The 20422-nt window shown below is 35.1% G+C and overlaps 1 protein-coding gene across 5 annotated transcripts in view; it reads right to left on the bottom strand.

The window, feature by feature from the left end:
* Positions 1 to 20422, bottom strand: part of LOC125680345 (uncharacterized) — a 52170-nt gene that overhangs the window by 21912 nt on the left and 9836 nt on the right. For 2 of the 5 annotated variants that reach the window (XM_048919836.2, XM_048919835.2), the window contains 5 exons: positions 13598 to 13643; positions 10447 to 10511; positions 7221 to 7396; positions 4451 to 4648; positions 3248 to 3508 (listed from right to left, as the gene is read on the bottom strand). In XM_048919836.2, coding sequence (XP_048775793.2) covers positions 3248 to 3508; positions 4451 to 4648; positions 7221 to 7396; positions 10447 to 10511; positions 13598 to 13643 — 746 coding nt within the window. The remainder of the gene's footprint in view (positions 1 to 3247; positions 3509 to 4450; positions 4649 to 7220; positions 7397 to 10446; positions 10512 to 13597; positions 13644 to 20422) is intronic. The other 3 variants (XM_048919839.2, XM_048919840.2, XM_048919837.2) reach the window with 3 other exon arrangements.

Genomic DNA, 20422 nt, shown 5'->3' with positions numbered 1-20422 from the left:
CTTTTTCTCAAAATAAGCCTGAAAACTGTCAAATGTCATACAAATTATTGCTCAGGAAAAGATGTGCGAATTTGTCGAGCAAAATGAAAATGATATATATTGTGTATTATTTTGAAATGAAAAACATGCTTCAATATGAATTTGCTCGACGCATGCGCTGTATGTTTTCTAAAAGGAAAACAACCTGAATTTGTGGATATTTTCATTGAAAATGGCATTTTTGCAATTTTATGCCAACTTCAAGCTCTCGTCATATGACACAAATCATTTTGCTGATCAAACTGAGTGAATTTTGGGTTTGCTAAACTATTCCTTAATTGAATGCCAGGATTTGAGCTCCAAGTGAAATCATCAATATTTTGGGCCAGATGACTGTAGAAACTGTACCTACTTCTTTGTGCATCTCGGATGGTTGGACGCATGGTTATTTGAAACACTAATAGCACATTCTTTCTATCAGTCATAAAGCCCCATTCTGGTACCAGAACCCCTGATCCCTGGCCATGAATTTTATAAGGTTGGTAGCGAGGATTCCTTATATGTAATTACTATGTATTCAAAATAATATATAAAGCATAGCCCTAGCACTAGCAAGCCTAAAATAAAGTATAACCCTAAAACTAGCAAGCCTGACATAAAACATAGCCCTAGCACTAGCAAGCCTGACATAAAACATAGCCCTAGCACTAGCAAGCCTGACATAAAATATAGCACTAGCAAACCTGACATAAAACATAGCCCTAGCAAACCTGACATAAAACATAGCACTAGCAAACCTGACATAAAACATAGCCCTAGCACTAGCAAGCCTGACATAAAACATAGCACTAGCAAGCCTGACATAAAACATAGCCCTATAGAACTAGCAAGCCTGATTTAGGGATGGTGAGTTTCACAACTTTGGTAAATGCTTCTCTTCTTTATATCACTATGAACTCAGTGTGGTTATTTAATGTCCAAGATTTAGGAAGCATCAGAATAACTGATCAAGGGGCCATGAATATCATAATATAAAGGTATCCCAAAGGCCCTCTAAAAAAATTTTTTAAAGGCTTGGTATTCCTAATTTCACTGATTTTCTTTGAAATAAATCTGTAGCTTCTGACTTGCATATAACTTATCTAGATTGTTACAAAATTCTGGGGGGGGGAAATCCTATTAGGATTTTAGTATTAATTACTTCCAAAAATATTCCATAAACAATATCTATTTTACTTTAGGAATGAAAGTAATTTTTACTCATTTTACATGATATTTAAGTTTACACATTATAAACCACAAAAACAGTTTATAAAATAGCATAAACTGTCCCAACTTATTTTGATTATAAAATTAGTAAAAGAAAATTTAATTCCTTATAATTTAATTCAGTAAATCATGTTATTATTTGATGAATAATTCTACAGAAAATATGCATTTTAATGATGCGGACCAATATTGCATCAAAATGGAAACGGAACACCCAAACATATTGTGACATGATTCCTAGGATGTCATAAAGCAGGACTAAACAGCAACATTGTTTATATGATATGAAGAACGTTGATAAAGTCAAATGAATCAAACAAATTACATATTACAAGAAAAATTAAATTATTCAAAATTAGCTTGGGCATTTCATGTGTACATTATAATTGGTATTTGCAAAGCACCAGATAAATGCATCCTATAACATTCATCTAAATTGGAAAACGTGATTAGATGCACGTTTCAAGCAACAAATAATTATTATTTATTTATCACTAATTTATATAGAATTAAGTCCGTCAATGTATAGCCCTTATAATTCTACATCATTGTGAATTGTTCCTTAACAATGATTTAACTTTAAAAGTACAGGAGTAAAATAAGGAATCCACAGGGACAATACAGAGTTATCAGCCCTTTATATAGGTTCGTTGATTGATTGGTTGATTGATGTTTTCCGCCACACTCAACAATTTTTCAGTTATCTGGTGGCACCCAGTTTTTATTGGTGGAAGAGAGAACCCAGATACAATGTACCTGGGAAGAGACCACCGACCTTCCGAAAGTAAACTGGGAAACTTTCTCACTTACCGGCGCGAGTGGGATTCGAACCTGCGTCAACAGAGATGAGAGGCCGTGTGATTTTGAGCGCGATGCTCTAACCACTCGGCCCTCCCTTTATATAAGAAATATAGTACATTCATAATGAATTAATCTCTTTATAGACAGGGCGGATCCAGGAATTCAAGTTAGGAGGGTGCAACTTCATGAGGCACGGGGTCGGGGTGCAAAGCCCCCAGAAGCTCCTGGATTTATAGGGCTTGAAATATGTCTCCTATGTAGTCATTTCTACTATTTTCTGTCATTTTCAATGTGAAATTAATCAAATGGCACAAATTCTAAGGATTTTTTAAATGAAATATAAGTCTCTTGAGAAAATAACAATAAATCAAAAGATCTTGTCACTATTTCTCTGATAAAACTAGATGTGTCAGCCTGACACGAATGCCCCCGCCTGCAGTAAAGTCAAATGTAGGAAATCCATCGAAGTATAGCTGCATTGAACGTGGTATTCAGATTGTATGTTACACGAATTTAGTACAATGAAGAACTCAACAACAATCCTTTATATTTTTTAACAGCCATAAAATAAATACACTGTACATTAATTTTTCTACGTTAAAGGGGCATTACTCCATCAAAATCAACAAACTAGAACAATACTAAAACTCGATCTGTGACTCATCAATATACATTTGCATACAAAAGATCAAACTCCATCAAAAATGAACCAGAACAAAACTCAATCTGTAACTCATTAATATACATCTGCTTGGAAAAATCAATTCAATATCTCAAGACATTTTGAAAAAAAATTGGAAATTGGGTGTCACAAGGATGGACAAGGGTAAAACTATATGTCCCTACCACATTGTGGCGGGGGCATAAAAATGAATGCTTCTTTTATTGTTTATTCATTTTTCTAAACAAGAGACCATTATTTACCTTATTTTTCAAAATTTTCATGGGGGCACACGCTGGGTCCGCCCCCTTTAAATAATGTTTAAATCCCCCACTGACAGGGACATAAAAATTTCAAGACTTCCTCGGCATATTTCTTGGATGGGATATTATTTAACAAAGTTTTACTATGCAGGCACAAAAAGCTGTCAATACATTCCTTTTAAAATCATTTTTGTAAAAACAAGATTAATTCTACTTGTATCATAAATTTTAAAACAATATCAATTCTACATACAATATTTTCACTACTACATACCACCTGCTGCAGATCTGAACTTTCCTGAGATGATTTCCTCTTGGTCTATAAATAGAGTTACACGATACACAGTGTCAAGGTCAATATTTTTAAAAACAAGGAAGCTGGTTTTTTCTGTCAAATTTTTGGTAAAATTCTGCCTAGGTCCAGACATCACAAATACAATATCCCTAGGCTTGCAGTCTGATGTTGCATTCCATGACACGATGACTTGATGAGGTGTGTGAGTAATGAAACTTAAATTGTACAACTGGCAAGAATCTGGAAAATGATGAAAATATTTTTTGTTGTTGGTACCACTAGTACTCATCAACATTCATGGTACGATAAGAGGCCCACAGGCCTTATTGGTCTCCTGAGTACTAGTTAAAAATATCACTACTCCCACAGGCCTTATTGGTCACCTGAGTACTAGTTAAAACAAGAGGTACTGTGAGCAATGCTCACTAAGAATACCCCCCGCTTACCCCAATCTCCCAAAGGGTGTTGGTAATAGGTATAAACTACCTCTTTTCTGAGTGTAAAAAACAAATGGCATGACAAACCGAACCATATTGCTACTTCGATGTCCAGTGCGTGTGACCTTTGACCTTTTGACCCCAAAATCGATAGGGAACATCTTCATCCCATGGGTAGTCCATATGTATGATATGGTGACTGTAGATGGAAAGGATAACGCTTTAGAGCCCGGAAACCATATTGCTACTTTGATGTCCAGTGTGCTTGACCTTTGACCTTTTGACCCAAAAAATCAATAGGGAACATCTTCATCCCATGGGTAGTCCATATGTATGATATGGTGACTGTAGGTGGAAAGGATAATGCTTTAGAGCCCGGAAACCATATTGCTTCTTTTGGTGTAAACAACATTTGGGACTAATACACAGAGTTTATTATCGGTTATTCATAAAATTATTTTGCACCATTACGGAGGTCCTATGGAATTGTAGCCCTATCCCGAAAACGTCAGAATTAAAAAAAAATTGGATAGGGCTACATTATTGCAGCTAGACGCACACAGCCAATTACAATAGGTCACCTAAATGTATCTTGCTTGTTTTTCCATCATTTCATCATACAATAATTGTACTCAAATCCTAATAATGACAATGCAATTACAAATTTAACAAAATTATAGGAATAAATTTAGCAATTTCATTAACTGCAATCTACTGTTAGAAGAAAATTCTATGAAAGTCTTACGGCCATCAGAACTGCAATGTGGAGTAACAGAGTGGGTCCAATTCAAAGATTCAGGACAACGGACAACAATCTCCTCCTTCAGATGATATCCCTCAAGACATCTGGCAGCACAGGCAGCATACGCCTCCACTGCATCAGGTGTGATACCAGGTGGACAAATCCAGTAGCCGTTGTTTAAAGTAGGGAGTGGAGGACAAGCTGAAAGTTTACAAACACCATATCTACATATAGAATAAGTAATGTAACCCTACAACCACATCTACATATAGAATAAGTAATGCAACCCTAAAATAATTACAATTAAACTTCGGTATCTCAAAGTCAAGAGGATCGTGATTAAACTTTTGAGATATTGAGGGGACCGTGATTAAACTTTTGAGATATTGTTGGGGGCTGTGATTAAACTTCTGAGATATTGAGGGGTCCATGATTAAACTTCCGAGATATTGAGGGGTCTGACATACACTGTAGTGAGGGTCAGACTTGGAATTTAACAAACTTTATCATGATGGGTTAGTTTAACGTTGAAATATAGCTCAACACATTTTGAATGTTTCTATTTATCATTTCATCAATGCAATATGTTCAGTAATAAGAAACTAAACTTTCTAATTTTTATTTTGTTAAGATTTTTGCCAGATTCTACAATATTAACTTGTAAATGTACATTCCACTCACAATATTACATATGATACATGTCATTGTCAGCCATTTCGACATAACAGGAAATATTACTTGCATTATAAATGTAAAACTCGTTTATTTAAGAATGATGCTACACATTCAATAAATTTTTGTTTAATGTTCAATAAATATATACAAGATAAAATCTTTATGAAATAACATACAGTAAAGAAGATACATATACTTAGTCTATTGTCTTTGCATTGATTTAAGTCACAATAATATTATGCACTGATTTATGTCACAAAAGAATCACAGAGATCTGACACTATGGAGCACAATGACACATTTTTTTGACTGTGATGCACATTCATTGTCTTTTACAAAATTAGGTGTGATGCAAGTTTGTTGCCAAAAAAGATGCAGCAAGATGGTATTTGATGGTCTGCAATTTGATGGTCTGCAATCCTCGCAAGTTTTCATAACTATCCCCTAGGTGACAACTTAGTCATTTATTAGATTGCTTTATTATGCAATGATGGTTTGTACTAACAATTAAACAATCTCCAGTCTCATATAGGAAAAATAATTTTTATATACAATAAATCATAGATTTATACTTCACTTCGATATTTTTGCACAAGTGGGTAGTTACCTACTTAAACATACCGAATCTACAAAACAATTGATATGTCATTCCCTAGTCTGCCTTTATTTCATACACGCTAATATCAAGATAGGCCAGAGTTATTAAGCAACAATTATCGGTTTATCTCGGGAACACCTGGAACCTGTGTGTGACAGACAGAGGTGTTTATTCTCATCATTTATATAGAAAATTTCTTTGGTACTACACAATTGCTTAGAGATATCTAGGGTATTTGAGATTAGGGTTGTACAATATTACTGGTATATCGATATATTATGAAATAACCCATGGCGATAATATATCACGATATGAAAATCAAATAATGCTATTTTATGATATACATGTATATATCAATATGTAGAATAAATTACGAATCATTTAAAAAATCAATAAATGGTTTGATACTTGTCAAGCATTTTAATCATGTCAAATAACCTTCCGTGTGAAAAAATGACACTAACCCCAGGTATGGTTAGACCACAGAGAACATAGTTGCCAACCTCTAGCATGTAAAAAGAGGGTCATGACCCTCTTTGGAAAGCAAAAAATCTGGTCATAATGCGAAACGGCATTTACGACATATTTACTAGGATTATATGTGTTATAAGTGTTTATATATAAATAATATTTACAACAGAAATGTGTGCATTGTCTATTTATTGAAGGGAAGTATTGTATCTGACAGTGGCATATTTTGAATTCTCAAGACTGACGGAGATGGACAATATTCAAAGAAGGACAAAGATTGATTCGATTTACATGATAAGAGGGCATTTAAAGTTTCATTGTTTAATTCAGATCTGAATTCAGCATGTATTTTCTTTACAATATTAACATCCGAAGATGATGGTAAAAATGACGACAGTGATTAGATGACTTTTGTGCTAAAGTATTTTTTGCATGATTTTGCGTTTTTGCATGTTTTCTCAGATCATTTTAGCTCCAGACCTAATAGTACGAGTTACACAACAGACAATAAGCTCCATGCTGTCCTCAATGACTATTTTCATTCATGAAAAGCTGTTTTCCAAAATTTGTTGCTAGCTACATAAGTATCATTTTCCTTTTGTTTTCGTGTCTGCTGGCTCTGATAAGGATCTCTACGTGGTGGAAGCCATTTTACATAACTTGAGTCTTCACTATGTCAAGAAGCTTTTCTGGCTCTGTGGTTCTTGAGAAGAAGATTTTTAAATGACCCCACCCTATTTTTGCATTTTTTGTAATTATCTCCCCTTTAAAGGGGCATGGTCCTTCATTTGAAGAAATTTGAATCCCCTTCACCCAAGGATGATTTGTACCAAGTTTGGTTAAAAGTGGCCCAGTGGTTCTGGAGAAGAAGTTAATAATGTGAAAAGTTTGGAGACAGACGGACAATGGGTGATCAAGAAAGCTCACTCAAGCTTTCAATTCAGGTAAGCTACAAAATATTTAAGTCCTAAATAAAAAAACAGGTTAACATTACATTATCTGTAACAACAGAGAGATCAGTATGTTTACCTGGGTAAGGAGAGCCAGAACCTGGATAACACCATGGATACAGATTTTCTTTCCTTTCTGTAAAGCTTCTCTTTTCATTTTGAAGGTCACACTGATCAGATATGTCAGGCGATACATTTCCTATCATCACACAATAGTGGCAAAGATACGAATCCCCAGCATTCGTTTGAGCCAAACTGAAAAAAGAGAGAATCTCCCTCATTTCAATTTTTGTTACTAATACATCTAATGTACTATCCCATCTGCCATACTTCCCAGTGAGAATTTAGCCTATAAGTCTACCCTCTTTGGAGTTTCCTAGTACAAAAGCAAAATTCCTGTAAATATCTATATGCCTCATAAATTCATATGCACCACCATTTTGTTTTATCACTGCTTATCTTGTACAGTTGATTGACAGTCTGTGGTCTTCATAAACAAGTTCTGAAATACCCGTACTTCTGTAACAGAGGAATGTTTATGAAATACCCATACTTCTGTAACAGAGGAATGTTTATGAAATACCCATACTTCTGTAACAGAGGAATGTTTATGAAATACCCGTAATTCTGTAACAGAGGAATGTTTATGAAATACCCTTACTTCTGTAACAGATGAATGTTTATGAAATACCCTTACTTCTGTAACGGGAATGTTTATGAAATACCCGTACTTCTGTAACAGAGGAATGTTTATGAAATACCCGTACTTCTGTAACAGAGGAATGTTTATGAAATACATACTTCTGTAACAGAGGAATGTTTATGAAATACCCATAATTCTGTAACAGAGGAATGTTTATGAAATACCCTTACTTCTGTAACAGATGAATGTTTATGAAATACCCTTACTTCTGTAACGGGAATGTTTATGAAATACCCGTACTTCTGTAACAGAGGAATGTTTATGAAATACCCGTAATTCTGTAACAGAGGAATGTTTATGAAATACCCGTACTTCTGTAACAGAGGAATGTTTTCAAATTTCCTAGAAATTCTCATGTAAAACTTTGATTTCCTATTTAAGTCTACCCAAGTCAAATACAGTGTATGTATCTGCACTACATTGGATTGCTTGTACATGTTTACTAATATCTAATAAGTGATCCTTCATAAGAAAATGTTCAAAGATTACATATGTTCCATTGTAAAACTTTGATCTGCAGTCCGTGAGGATGCTTGCTCAATAATCATGACAAATCATGGCCCTGCTAGTCTTACAAAGATTTTTATATAAAATGTCCTCATATATTGCCATGTAAATATTTGATCCCCTGAAGTGGTCCCACCCTACCCACCATGCCCATGATTTGAATAAACTGAAATCTGCACTACCTAAGAATGGTTGCATATTGATATGAATAGCCACGGCCCTGTTGGTCTTGAGAAGATTTTAAAGCTTTTCCCCTTTAAATTCCCATATAATACTTCCTTCCCCTATTGTAGCCCCAACCTACCCCCACGACACTGATATGAATAAACTTGAATCTATACTACCTAAGATGCTTGCATATTAATATGACTAATCATCACCCAGCTGTTCTTCAGAAGATTTTCAAAGATTTTTCCTATATATACTTATATGAAACTTTAATCCTCTATTGTGGCCCCACCCTATCCCCAGGGTCATTGATTTCAACAACTTTGAATCTGCACAAGCTACCGATGATTGTCTATCAAAATCATTATTCATGGCCTAGCTGTTCATAAAAAGAAAAATTTAAAGACTTTTTACTTTATATTCCCATGCTAAACTTTGATTTCCTATTGTGACCCCAACCTACCTCCAGAGGCCACAAATTGAATAAACTTTGATTCTACATTTCCTGAGAATGCATGCATATCAATATGATTAATGAAGACCTTGTTGCTATTGAGAAGATTTTAAAAAGATTGTTTTCATATACATTCCCATGTAAAACTTTTATTGTGGCCCCCACTTTTTTAATAATTTTGAATCTAAGTAAACTTTCACATAAGTTTTGTCTTTTCTGGACCAGTGGTTTTTGAGAAGATTTTTAAATGATTATTATTATTATTTCTTAATTATCTCCCCTTTGAAAAGAATGTGACCCATTATTCAAACAATTTTGAACCCCCTTCACCCAAGGATGCTTATGGCAAGTTTGGTTGAATTGGCCCTGTGGTTTTGGAAAAGAAGTCAATAATGGGTTTTGAAAGACAGACTTTGGACAACAAGTTAATCAGAATATAATCCCAGTGAACCATGACAGGAGGCAGAAACACAAACCAGGAGCTCTGTATGTGAAATACTTCCAAAAACTGACCAAGTTCAACAACCCGTAATTTTTTCAAATATCACAGAAAATAAGAAAATTTCTTGCAATACACACATCTTCAAGTTGTTTACAAAGACCTCAGCTTGAAAAAAGTGGACAAACCATATTTACAAACTGACTTAGTCCAGCAACCTCTAATTTTCTCAAAAATGAAAGAAAAATGCAAGCTCACATATCCCACGCTCCAACATTGCTTGACAATGCCTCACATAATGAATGGTAGTGCTATGCACAATCTAATTAAAATCAGACTTCTTAGATCCGCGCCATATGCATTACTGCAAGAACAAGACAAATTGGATCCAAATTCTAAATTCAGGCGTAACTCCCAGAAAAATTATTGTATCAGAATTTCCTGGGAATATGCACATCTACACAGTGTGTCCTTATTAACTACAAAGTTTCACGAGATTCTGTTGAGCAGTCTCAGAGGAGTTACGCTGACAAGAAAGGGACTGACTGACGAAAGGGTCAAAAACATTATACCTTCTGCAACTTCGTCGTTTGGGGTATAATTTAAGAAAATCAAAATCCTTGCTATATGCACATCTAACACTCTAAAATAAGAAAGCCTTAGCTTTTAATCTATGAGGGAAGACAGACAGACAATACATGTTCTCTCTATGTAACATTTCCTACTTAAAAACTGACTAAGTCCAGCAACCTTTAATTTTCTCAGACATTGAAAAAAATCAAAATTCTTGCCACATGCACATCTTCAACACCCATACAAACACTCTGTACAATAACGAATCTCTAGCTTTAAAACTATGAGAGAAGCTAGATGTACAAACCATGTACATGTATCTCTATGTAATATTCTAAATTAGTGTTTCCCCAGTTCACATGGTTGCATAGCAACTGACTCCTGGCAATATCTAAGTGTGGTAAATCAATACACAAGTGTATAAACATTTTTATCCAGTTTCACCAGAACCATTCACTTACTATTTCCCCGTCTCCCACTTCTCCACCTGGTATCGTGCGACTCTGGGATCTGCTAATGTCAAGACCTGTAAAAGGCACAAAAGTGTAACAAGAACACTACAAAGCTAGGCAAGTATCCCCGTGCAACCTGGGGCATATTAACTAAACTGAACATCAATTTTCAGAGTGACACAAAGCTATTGTCACCAACCCACCCACACATGCACTACCGCGCTACCAAATCCCTTCCAATCCCACCGCATCGAATTTTTAAAACAACCATATATTTTGTTAAATGACTATCAAACAAGAGGCCCACAGGCCTATCAGTCACCTTAGTACTAAGTATTAGTTAAAAGTATCACTTAATAAATTTTTGGTAGAGGCCTTCTCGATCTTTTTTGGAAAATGCATTCAGAATTTACGTAATAAAAGCACCAGTATTTAAGAATAATTTCAAAAATTGTATACATTATATGTCAACCATATTGATCCCGCCTTAGAGTCAGAACACCTATCCACCAGATCATATAATTCAAACCGACTGTGGAAAGAGGCCAGTTATTATAGTTTTATACAAAAGTAAAAAGTCAATTGACTCAGTCTGTAAACCCTTGTTAAAATTTAGTTTCTTAGATAAATTTTAAAGCATAATAGATACTAATCCTGAATGCTTACCAAGTAAGTGCTGAAAACCAATTGCATGTATAGAAGTTTATCAAATGCAATGCACATTTTATTTTTATGGAATCAAGTAAAAAATGATTTTCTTCAAAATAAGTCATTTGTAAAGAGATTTTAAATTTATAGCTGTGCCACTTATTTTTCATTCTGCATCATTTTTACAAGACTGCAATAATTATATGACCATATTGACCCTGCCCTTGACTTGAAACATCTGACCCTAGGGTTGTGAAATTCACAATTTTGGTACACTTCTTTGTTTTTCCTTACTATGCATTTAGTTTTTATATAGTATCAGCAAAATTAAAGAAGTCCTTCACATGATAAAGACATTTAATTACTATGACTATTTTGGGCCCCACCGTGGTACCTAAAACTGAACCCCTGGGATCATGAAATTTACGATTTTGGTAAAGGGCTACCTGCTCCTTCTAGATATCCATTTAGCTTCAATTTGGCGTCAATAGCTTTAAAGAAGATGTTATTTAAATGTTTCACACATAAACTCTACATGCCAAGTTTGGTCCCACACTGGACTCAGAACATCTATACCAGGGTCGAGGGATTATGAAATTTACAATTTTGGTAGAGGCCTACCTGTCTTACATGAATAAGCATTTAGTTTTTCTTACAGATGTGTGGTTTTACCAAAGATGGCCCCAACCTAACCCCAGGTGTCAGGATTTTTACAAATTTGAATATCCACTACATCAGGAAGCTTTCATATGTAAATTTCAGCTTTTCTGACCCAGTGGTTCTTGAGAAGATTTTCAAATGACCCCACCCTATTTTTGCATTTTTGTGATAATCTCCCCTTTGAGCAGGGCATAGCCCTTCATTTCAACTAAGATGAATCCCCTTCACCTAAGGACAAGTCGTATCAAGATTGATTAACTTTGGCAAACTGGTTCTGGAGAAGATTTTCCTATATATCTGCATGTAAATTTTGATCCCCTATTGTGACTCCATCCTACCTCCGGGGACCATAATATGAACGAATTTCAATCTACTCTATATCAGGAAGCTTTCAGGTAAATCTACACTCTTCTGGCCTAGTGGTTCTTGAGAAGAAGACTTTTAAAGATTTTCTTTATACATGTATACTTGCATGTAAAACATTGATCTGCTATTGTGGCCCCAACATCTTCTGGGGTCATGATTTTAACAAACTTGAATCTCCACTATGTCAGAAAGCTTTCATGTAAATTTAAGCTTTTCTGGCCCAGTGGTTCTTGAGAAAAAGATTTTTAAATGACCAAACCCTATTTTTGCATTTTTGTGATTATTTCCCCTTTGATCTGGCCATGGCCCTTCATTTCAACAAACTTGAATCTCCTTCCCCCAAGGATGCTTTGTGCCCAGTATTTCTGGAGAAGAAGATGAAATTGTGAAAAGTTTATGACAATGCCAACAACAGACAATGGAAAGTTTTGATCAGAAAAGCTCAGGTGAGTTAAAAAGTCCAGAAAACTGTCAATGCATGCCTACACGCACAGACTAATCATTATAGGGGTCCCACCATAGGCAGGACTCTACTTATTGACATTTTTAGGTCAATCCAATGCTTTAGTTACCTGAGGAGTACAATTTTCACAAAGCCTGTAGGTTGAGTTGAATATTGTACTTCGAGGGTAGCTAAAGCATCATACTGACTGAGACAATGTCAATAATTATTGTTTCATCATATTATTCAATTCAAGACTTGTGCGTACATACAAAAGATACTTAGTCTCCCATTTTTATTCAGTACAAGACCTAGTCAAAAGTGATTTTGAGATACAGATTTTTTCTATATTATGACTAAATAATTAAAACATGTAAAGTGGCTTCTAGAACTTGCCAAACAATGCCCAATCAGTAATATTTCGATTATGTTAAATGTTTCTATAATTTAACAATTGTTACTCAAGTTCATCATAGCAGTCACCCTTTTCTTACAATTACAATGCAAGACCTGTTAAAAGTAAGTAGACACACATTTTCATTGAACAAAAAACTATCATCATATCAATCTGACCCAATTTAATTTTGATCCAATGTTGAAAAAAACTAAATGCACCAGGAAGGTAAATACAAGAAACAACTGAAAATAACATTGTATTTTTCTATTTTAATTGTTGAATCTCAGCCAATCAAAAAGCTTAGAGTGTTTCTATACATGAGCTTCTAGTGTCTCTGTGTTACAAAGTTATGGTCTGGACAAAACTTTCACACCTTTTTATCAGTGAATTTGACTTTCATTCAGGGTCATTACACACATCTGACCATAAAAGCAACATCGGTGCTAAGTATGGAGCTTCCTGCTACATCTACATATAGGTTTATGCATCAAGTTGATTGGTCAATCCAATCACAAACTCTTCACAGATATGTGTGCTTTTTTTAATTCCAAGGACACATGAATTGCTTCATCATATCAATTTGTTGAAATTACATACAAGTTGTCTATTATTAATGTGTACAGGAAGGACATCAATGTATATCTTACCATTATCATCATGAAAAAAGCCCAGACTGACACTCCTGGAAGCATTCTAAAACATGAATGTTTATAAATTAAGGTAAACAAGCTAATTCAAAGAATTTATATGGCTCTACTTTACATACAGTTGGTGTGCGCTTTTTCAAGGGGAAACATCTTTATTTTAAAAGCTATCATTGCAAAGTTTTCCACAAAAACACAATACAGGAAATATAATCCACAGACAATTTGTTACCAAATATGTGAGCCGATCACCATGACCATCTCAAAAGTGACAGTTTTGTTATTCTGTTGTTTATGTCTCTTACAGGATTTTTCTCCTACATTGAGATGTTTCCAGCAATAGGTGAAGTAACACAAACTTGGACCTATGCATGGTGCTTGGAGCCATAGCAGTGAGCAATCTAATTAAAATTAGATGTTAGATCCACTCACATACTTGCTACACATACATCTAACATCCCACAGAAGGTCACGTCAGAGGTCAAATTTACATAAAAAATTCACCAATCGCTATAAAGGCAGAAGTATCATCGGCATCCAATGAAAATCCTCATTATATATTGTATTTGGTTAAAAGATGGCGACAGAGAAGAAATAGAAGTGATTAAAACCGTTTTAAAGATATTTAATCCCGAGGCTTTGAAAAATGATTGATTGATTGTATCTTGTTCAACGTCTCTCTCGAGAATTTTTCACTCATATGGAGACATCACGTAGACCGGTGAAGGACTTCAAATTTAGACCTATACTCGGGGCTTACGGCCATTGAGCAGTGAGGGTTCTTTAGCATGCCACACCTACTGTGACACAGGACATCCGTTTTTAACGTCATCTCCGAGAACCCATGACATTCACATCTGATGCCGGGCATTTGGCAATGGAACTGTCACTATCTGTTTTAACGACTTAGGTCTGTCACGGCCGGGATTTGAACCCCGCCCTTCCGCATGCGGGGCGAACACTCTAACCTCTAGGCCACCGCGGCGGTTTGAAAAATGAAGAAGAACAGATATGAAGAAGAACAGATACTTAAATGTCTTCTTTGTTGAAGTATATCTTACTGGGGGTTAAAGATCCCCCCAATATTGCCATAGTTTAAAATTTAATCAAAAACACGCGATAAACAATTCACGATTGTGGGCGGCACCATTTTTTCTCTTCCTTATGTAAACAATGCATGGAATTGTGGGATGATACCCTATCGATTTAAAGCGGGAAATTTGATTGGCTGTTGTAAATTTGACCTCTGACGTGACCCTCTAAGGGATGTTGTTAGATGTTTGTATAGCGAGTATGTGAGCGGATCTAACATCTAATCTTAGATTGGCCAGTGAGAGGCCTTTATCTTAATTGGCAATGCCTGCAATCTCATCAGAAAAGATGTGTAACTTTCACTTGTAACTGCTGAGCATTTGGCAACTACCTACTTTTTTCATATAATAGGTTTGACGCAGCTATGGTACAAGATGGGTTCAAACCCACATATTCCTCTAGTGCAAAAGCATTGGTCATCCTTTTATGACCAGAGACTCTTTAGGAGAAATTTTTGATATATCATCCATCAAATATTTCTTACCATATTTGACCAAATGATCATGACCTAAAACATTAGGAATTATCATTAAGTCATGGAGACATTTCATTGCAAAAATTTAAATAGAAATTCTCACTACAACATCATTTCTTACCATTTGAGATCAAGTGACCTTGACCATTTAAGCTAGAAAACAATAGGGGTCATCATTAAGTTCATGAAGGCTTGTGTGAAAATCCATTTTTAGATTAGTATTTGAACCATTAGAGATCTGGTGACCTTGACCTTTTGAACTTTAACAAGAATACCACAACTGGTACAACATATGCCCGTTGGACCTGTACTCTGATTTGAGATCATACACATTCCGAATAGAAAAGCGTTAAAGTAAGTCATGGTGCACCAATCTATCTGACATGTGAACTGATTATCTATTTCTCTGAGAGGGAGGTTGTGACAAAATGTCAGTGAAATATCTGTATCCATGATGAGAAGAAGTCCAGAAAACTATATGACCTAATTTTAGCCCTAAAGTACGTCACAATGCATCAATCATGTTGATATGTGAACTGATTATGTATTTCTCCGAGAGGGAGGTTGCGACAAAATTTCAGGGCAATATCTTTATTCATAACGAAAATAAAAATTGGAAAACTGTTTGACCTAATTTTACCCCCAATAGGTCATGGTTCATCAAATCCACCTCAAATGCAAACTGCACTTGTATTCCTCCAAGACGAAGCTGGTGACTAAATTTCAGGGCAATATATGTATCCATAATGAAAATAAAGTTTTCTACTATGTGAAAACTATGACCTTTGATCTTGAGAAACAAAAGGCATCCTCTGTTTGGTATAAGGTGTATATGTACCAAGATTGACGGTCCAAGCTCCAACGGTTCAGTATGTATCCTGCCTACATCAACTGATACTATGACCTTGACCTTTGACCTTGCAAATATAGGTATATTCCACTCATCAAGGTGATTAAGTGTATCAAGTTGCAGGGCTCGAAATTAGCGAGAAATACTCGCAAAATGCGAGTACATTTGAAAAATAGCGAGTAAAAATAGTGGACGCTCAAAAATCTTAGCGAGTGGTGATTTACAAACCATGATCGTATTGTATCCGTTTTATACGGTGATGAGCTATTCGCTTTTCTTAAACTTGCACTCTGAATCATAAAAATGCTTACATGAACGACCGATTTCAACAACCGTTTCTATCCGGATTTTTCTTTTATGATTTTTTAAGAAACTCGGAGTCAAACAAATGCTTTAGAGGTCGGACATCGCGCATCACATTATGATGAAAAATATAGACATGTGCCACGAGTCCTGTTCACCAATAGGGGTGATTAAATTGAATTCCAAGTATGAGGTTTTTGTTATTCATTTATCTAAAAAAAAAAAAAAAAATCGGAGTCTATGTTTTACCAAGTCTTCCGGTAGTTATTTTTATCAGAATCATGAGAATAATAGAATCCTTCATTAGTACGAGTGTGGAATAGGGAAATTCCACTGAGGGGACAAGATTCACAGTCTAGGACGGGGCTTTGCCGAGTCCTAGACAGCGAATCTTGTTCCAGAGGTGGAATTTCCCTATCCCACACGAGTAAATAATGAAGGATTATTTTTCTCACATTTTACCTACAGTTTAGTGTATAAATTTAGGAGTTTTGAGAAAATTCTAAATTATCAAAATCCTCATTTGAACTTCGATGCAAAAACTAATTAGATAGGCAGAGAGAGCGTACCCGAAAATGGTTTACACTGTAAGTGTAAACTAAAAAACCCAACGTTGTCCGCCAGAAAGCTATATAAATTAAAATTCAAAGATAACAATGCAAAATATTTTTACTTCACCGTGTAACGTAAATCTTCACCGTGTAACGTAAATCATAGAAAATATATGACGTCACAATTAAATGACGCCGCAGCAGTGTGAGACTATAAGACTCTCTTATGAGAAGCCATGAAATATAAGGTGATTCCACCCGAGGGTTGCAAAAAAGCTGTGAAACCCGAGGCTTTGCCGAGGGTTTTACCGCTTTTTTGCAACCCTGAGGGTGGAATCGCCTTAATATTTCTTGGCAACTTATAAGATAGTATTTTTCTCTCATATTTCTAGAGTTTTCCGTTTTCCTTGTGCCTAGCGACGCCATTTTTTGCAGTAATTGTTCAAGGAATGTGTATTTTTGTATCCGGTCACATACACCTGGAGATTATCAGGGACATTACAATCTGTCATTTTTTTGTACAAGAGCTTTGCAGACGCTAGTGTTCGTCAATCGAGGCGAGGTAAGTTGCAAGTTAGTTGTGTATTGATTATGACGTCACGGGATATGCAAGATAAACGTCATGTGATATGAAAGATAGAAATATCTTACATACCTTTCTTTCATAGAATATATGTATCTTACATACGTAGATATGAGAGAAAGAAAAATCTCACATGGCTGTCTCACATGGGTAAAGTCAATCTCACACTGGTGATTATGTGAGAATGTCCTAAATTAATAAATTTTTTGTCAAATTGAGGTCGGGTTGTAGTGATGACACGAGTGCATTGCTCACCACGAAGACGATTCTCAAAAAAGTTCATGGGGCTCGTGATCGTGCTGCTTATAAAACCATGAGTCTGGGATTCGCTTTGAAAAATCAGGTTGTGGATTAGAGGTGCGATAATCAACAGACCAAAACATTGCACCATATGACTTACGTAACATAGTGTCTTGTCCAAACGGTGCCTGTTGACCCATTAGGCTCAGTAATGATGGGGGAAAATCATTGATTAAAAAAAAAAAAACACGAAAAAAGAGCACTGCTTCATTATTTTCATTTTAGCTTGTAAGTTTTCATTTTAGCCTGTGGATTTTTTACCCACAGGCTAAAATTAGCCTGTGGTGGAAAAAGTTAATTTCGACCCCTGAGTTGTAAGATCCTGGGGCTTATGGTTCATTTTGCATTTTGCCTTCAAGGTCCGGAAAGACAGACGTCATACATAATACATCATGTTTTCTTTATCTCTTAAATCGAAGAAAAATCCTTGAAGTTTCCATTAAAGGGACATTAGAAATACTTTATTTGTAAACAATAGAAATGGAAAGATAAAATTTGAAAATGTTCAGCTCAAATTGTGTCCATGCTCCTTTAAAAGACTAAACTGTCACTGTCATGATTGTGTTCAATTCAGACCCAGTCTCTTGTTCCACTTGTCAGGGTGGTCAGGGAACACGAGTTCCTCACTTGAAGATCTATCTTTAGTCTAGAATGATATGGTAAATTGATGGAGCTATTTGTTATAGGAGTTATGAGATTGATCACCATTTGGTATTTTCACCTTTCGTTAGAATCAATACAGCTACATGTATATTAGCAGATCCAGAAATTTTTCCCATGGAAGTGGGTTCACCCAATGCATTTTTAGGGGTCCAATTGAAACTATGGACTAAAATTTAGTACTTTACAACTGAAAGTGCATATAAATATAGGCAGAGATATTCACTTTCTACCTAGCCCAGGGGTGGTAAGTTTGGACCCTCCCTTTCCGATACATGCGTGCCTGACATAGTCTCTACCAATGGAATTAAAAAGATATTTGATTTGAAAGGAAACAAATAGAATTTGCATTGTACTGAAAATACAAAATAGATAATAAAAATTCATTTAAAATATCTCAATTCAATAACAAGGCGATGATTATCCTGAAGCTTTATCTCATACATGTAATATTGCAATGACATACTTTAATTCAACACAATAATTAAATATTTCATCATACACATAATATCAAATAAACTTCTACATGTTTGACCCCCCCCCCCCTTTCCATTGTTGTAGTCATGCATGAGCCTAGAATTAATCAAGTTGATTATGGTCATTTGATGACAACTGTTTTTATAGACATGTGTCTCTGTCATTGTATGTAAGAAGCATCATAGTGCATGTATGCTAAATTCAACCTTCCACTCAATTTAGACCCACCACTGTTTTAGTAGTATTACCTAATGATGTCAAAACAGAGACTGTGGCATCACGTACACTACAGTGTGGCCTGATGTGTAATGAAATGTAATATCATGGCAAGACAATAGACAGTTTTGATCACTAGGATGAAACTGAGATGATCTACGAAAGTTAATCTGAGATCATGGGACTTTGCTAGATCTCTGCCACTTTTGATGAAGGAATTCTGGGATTGTGACAATACTTTTTTAGACGAATGTGAAGCTCAGACTTTTTCACGTTAGTCATAAGAGCTTGCAGAACAAGCCAGCGCTTTGTGCTGGCTCACTATACAAATATAACCTTCTTGTTTTTACTATCCTCTAATTTAACGTTAGGATAACAGTACTTTTAGTTACTTATGCAACATTTTTTGGTCACATTGACAAATTTATAGAATACCGATCCTGAGCTTAAAACAAATAAAGCTACAAACATAGGTAAATACAGGAGTATGCCAAGTGATGAGTTCTTAACAAAAATGAAACAAAACACTTGATTTGCAATTTTTTGTGTTTTTTTTAATCATCATCTGGGAATTTTTAGGGGGTCATTTTGGGAAAAACAACTGCTTTTCAGTATTGGGAATCATGGGCCAAATTTTGACCCTCTACAGACCATTAAAAAAATCCCTGCATTGTAACCCTGACCTTTTACCTTGTGACCTAAAAATCAAAATGTGTTTCAAACTGAATAATGAAATCTTTCAGCTGAAAGAAATACTTATTTTGTTATTCAATCAAATAGCCATAATTTCTTTGTAATTTTGACTTTCTGACCTCCAGATCTCTACTTCCAAACTGAATGGGAAATTTTTACATCAAAATTTACACGAAGCTTTTGCATCTTCAATACATGACCTTTAAAATACTAGTAACTAAATTAACAATGAAAAGTTGTTATGTATAATAGTTGTCCTCCATAGTGTTGGGAATTGAATGAAAAATGATTATCATTTAACTGGAATAATCTGAGAAGCCTTTTGATGTGATTATCGATTAATAATCAATTTCTCATTAAATATTTATTAGAAGCAATTAAATCAACTTTCTTATTTAAACTAACTTGTATATATTTGTTTATATATTGTGTCTGATAAGAACTTGTTTGCTTACTACACTTTATTAGGTGTAATACATCAAAGAAAAGTCATATCAAAGACTACTAAAACAAAAGAAATCTTCAGACTTGTATTTGTCTTTTTGTGGGTTAATATCTATGTAAGTGTAATAACATAACAAATATAAATAAAAACAGAATCATGAATTAACAAACAAATAATTCAGAC

This window comes from Ostrea edulis, chromosome 2 (assembly GCF_947568905.1).
Source record: "Ostrea edulis chromosome 2, xbOstEdul1.1, whole genome shotgun sequence".
Taxonomy (NCBI): Eukaryota; Metazoa; Mollusca; class Bivalvia; order Ostreida; family Ostreidae; genus Ostrea; species Ostrea edulis.
This window is presented reverse-complemented; position numbering and strand designations above follow the sequence as displayed.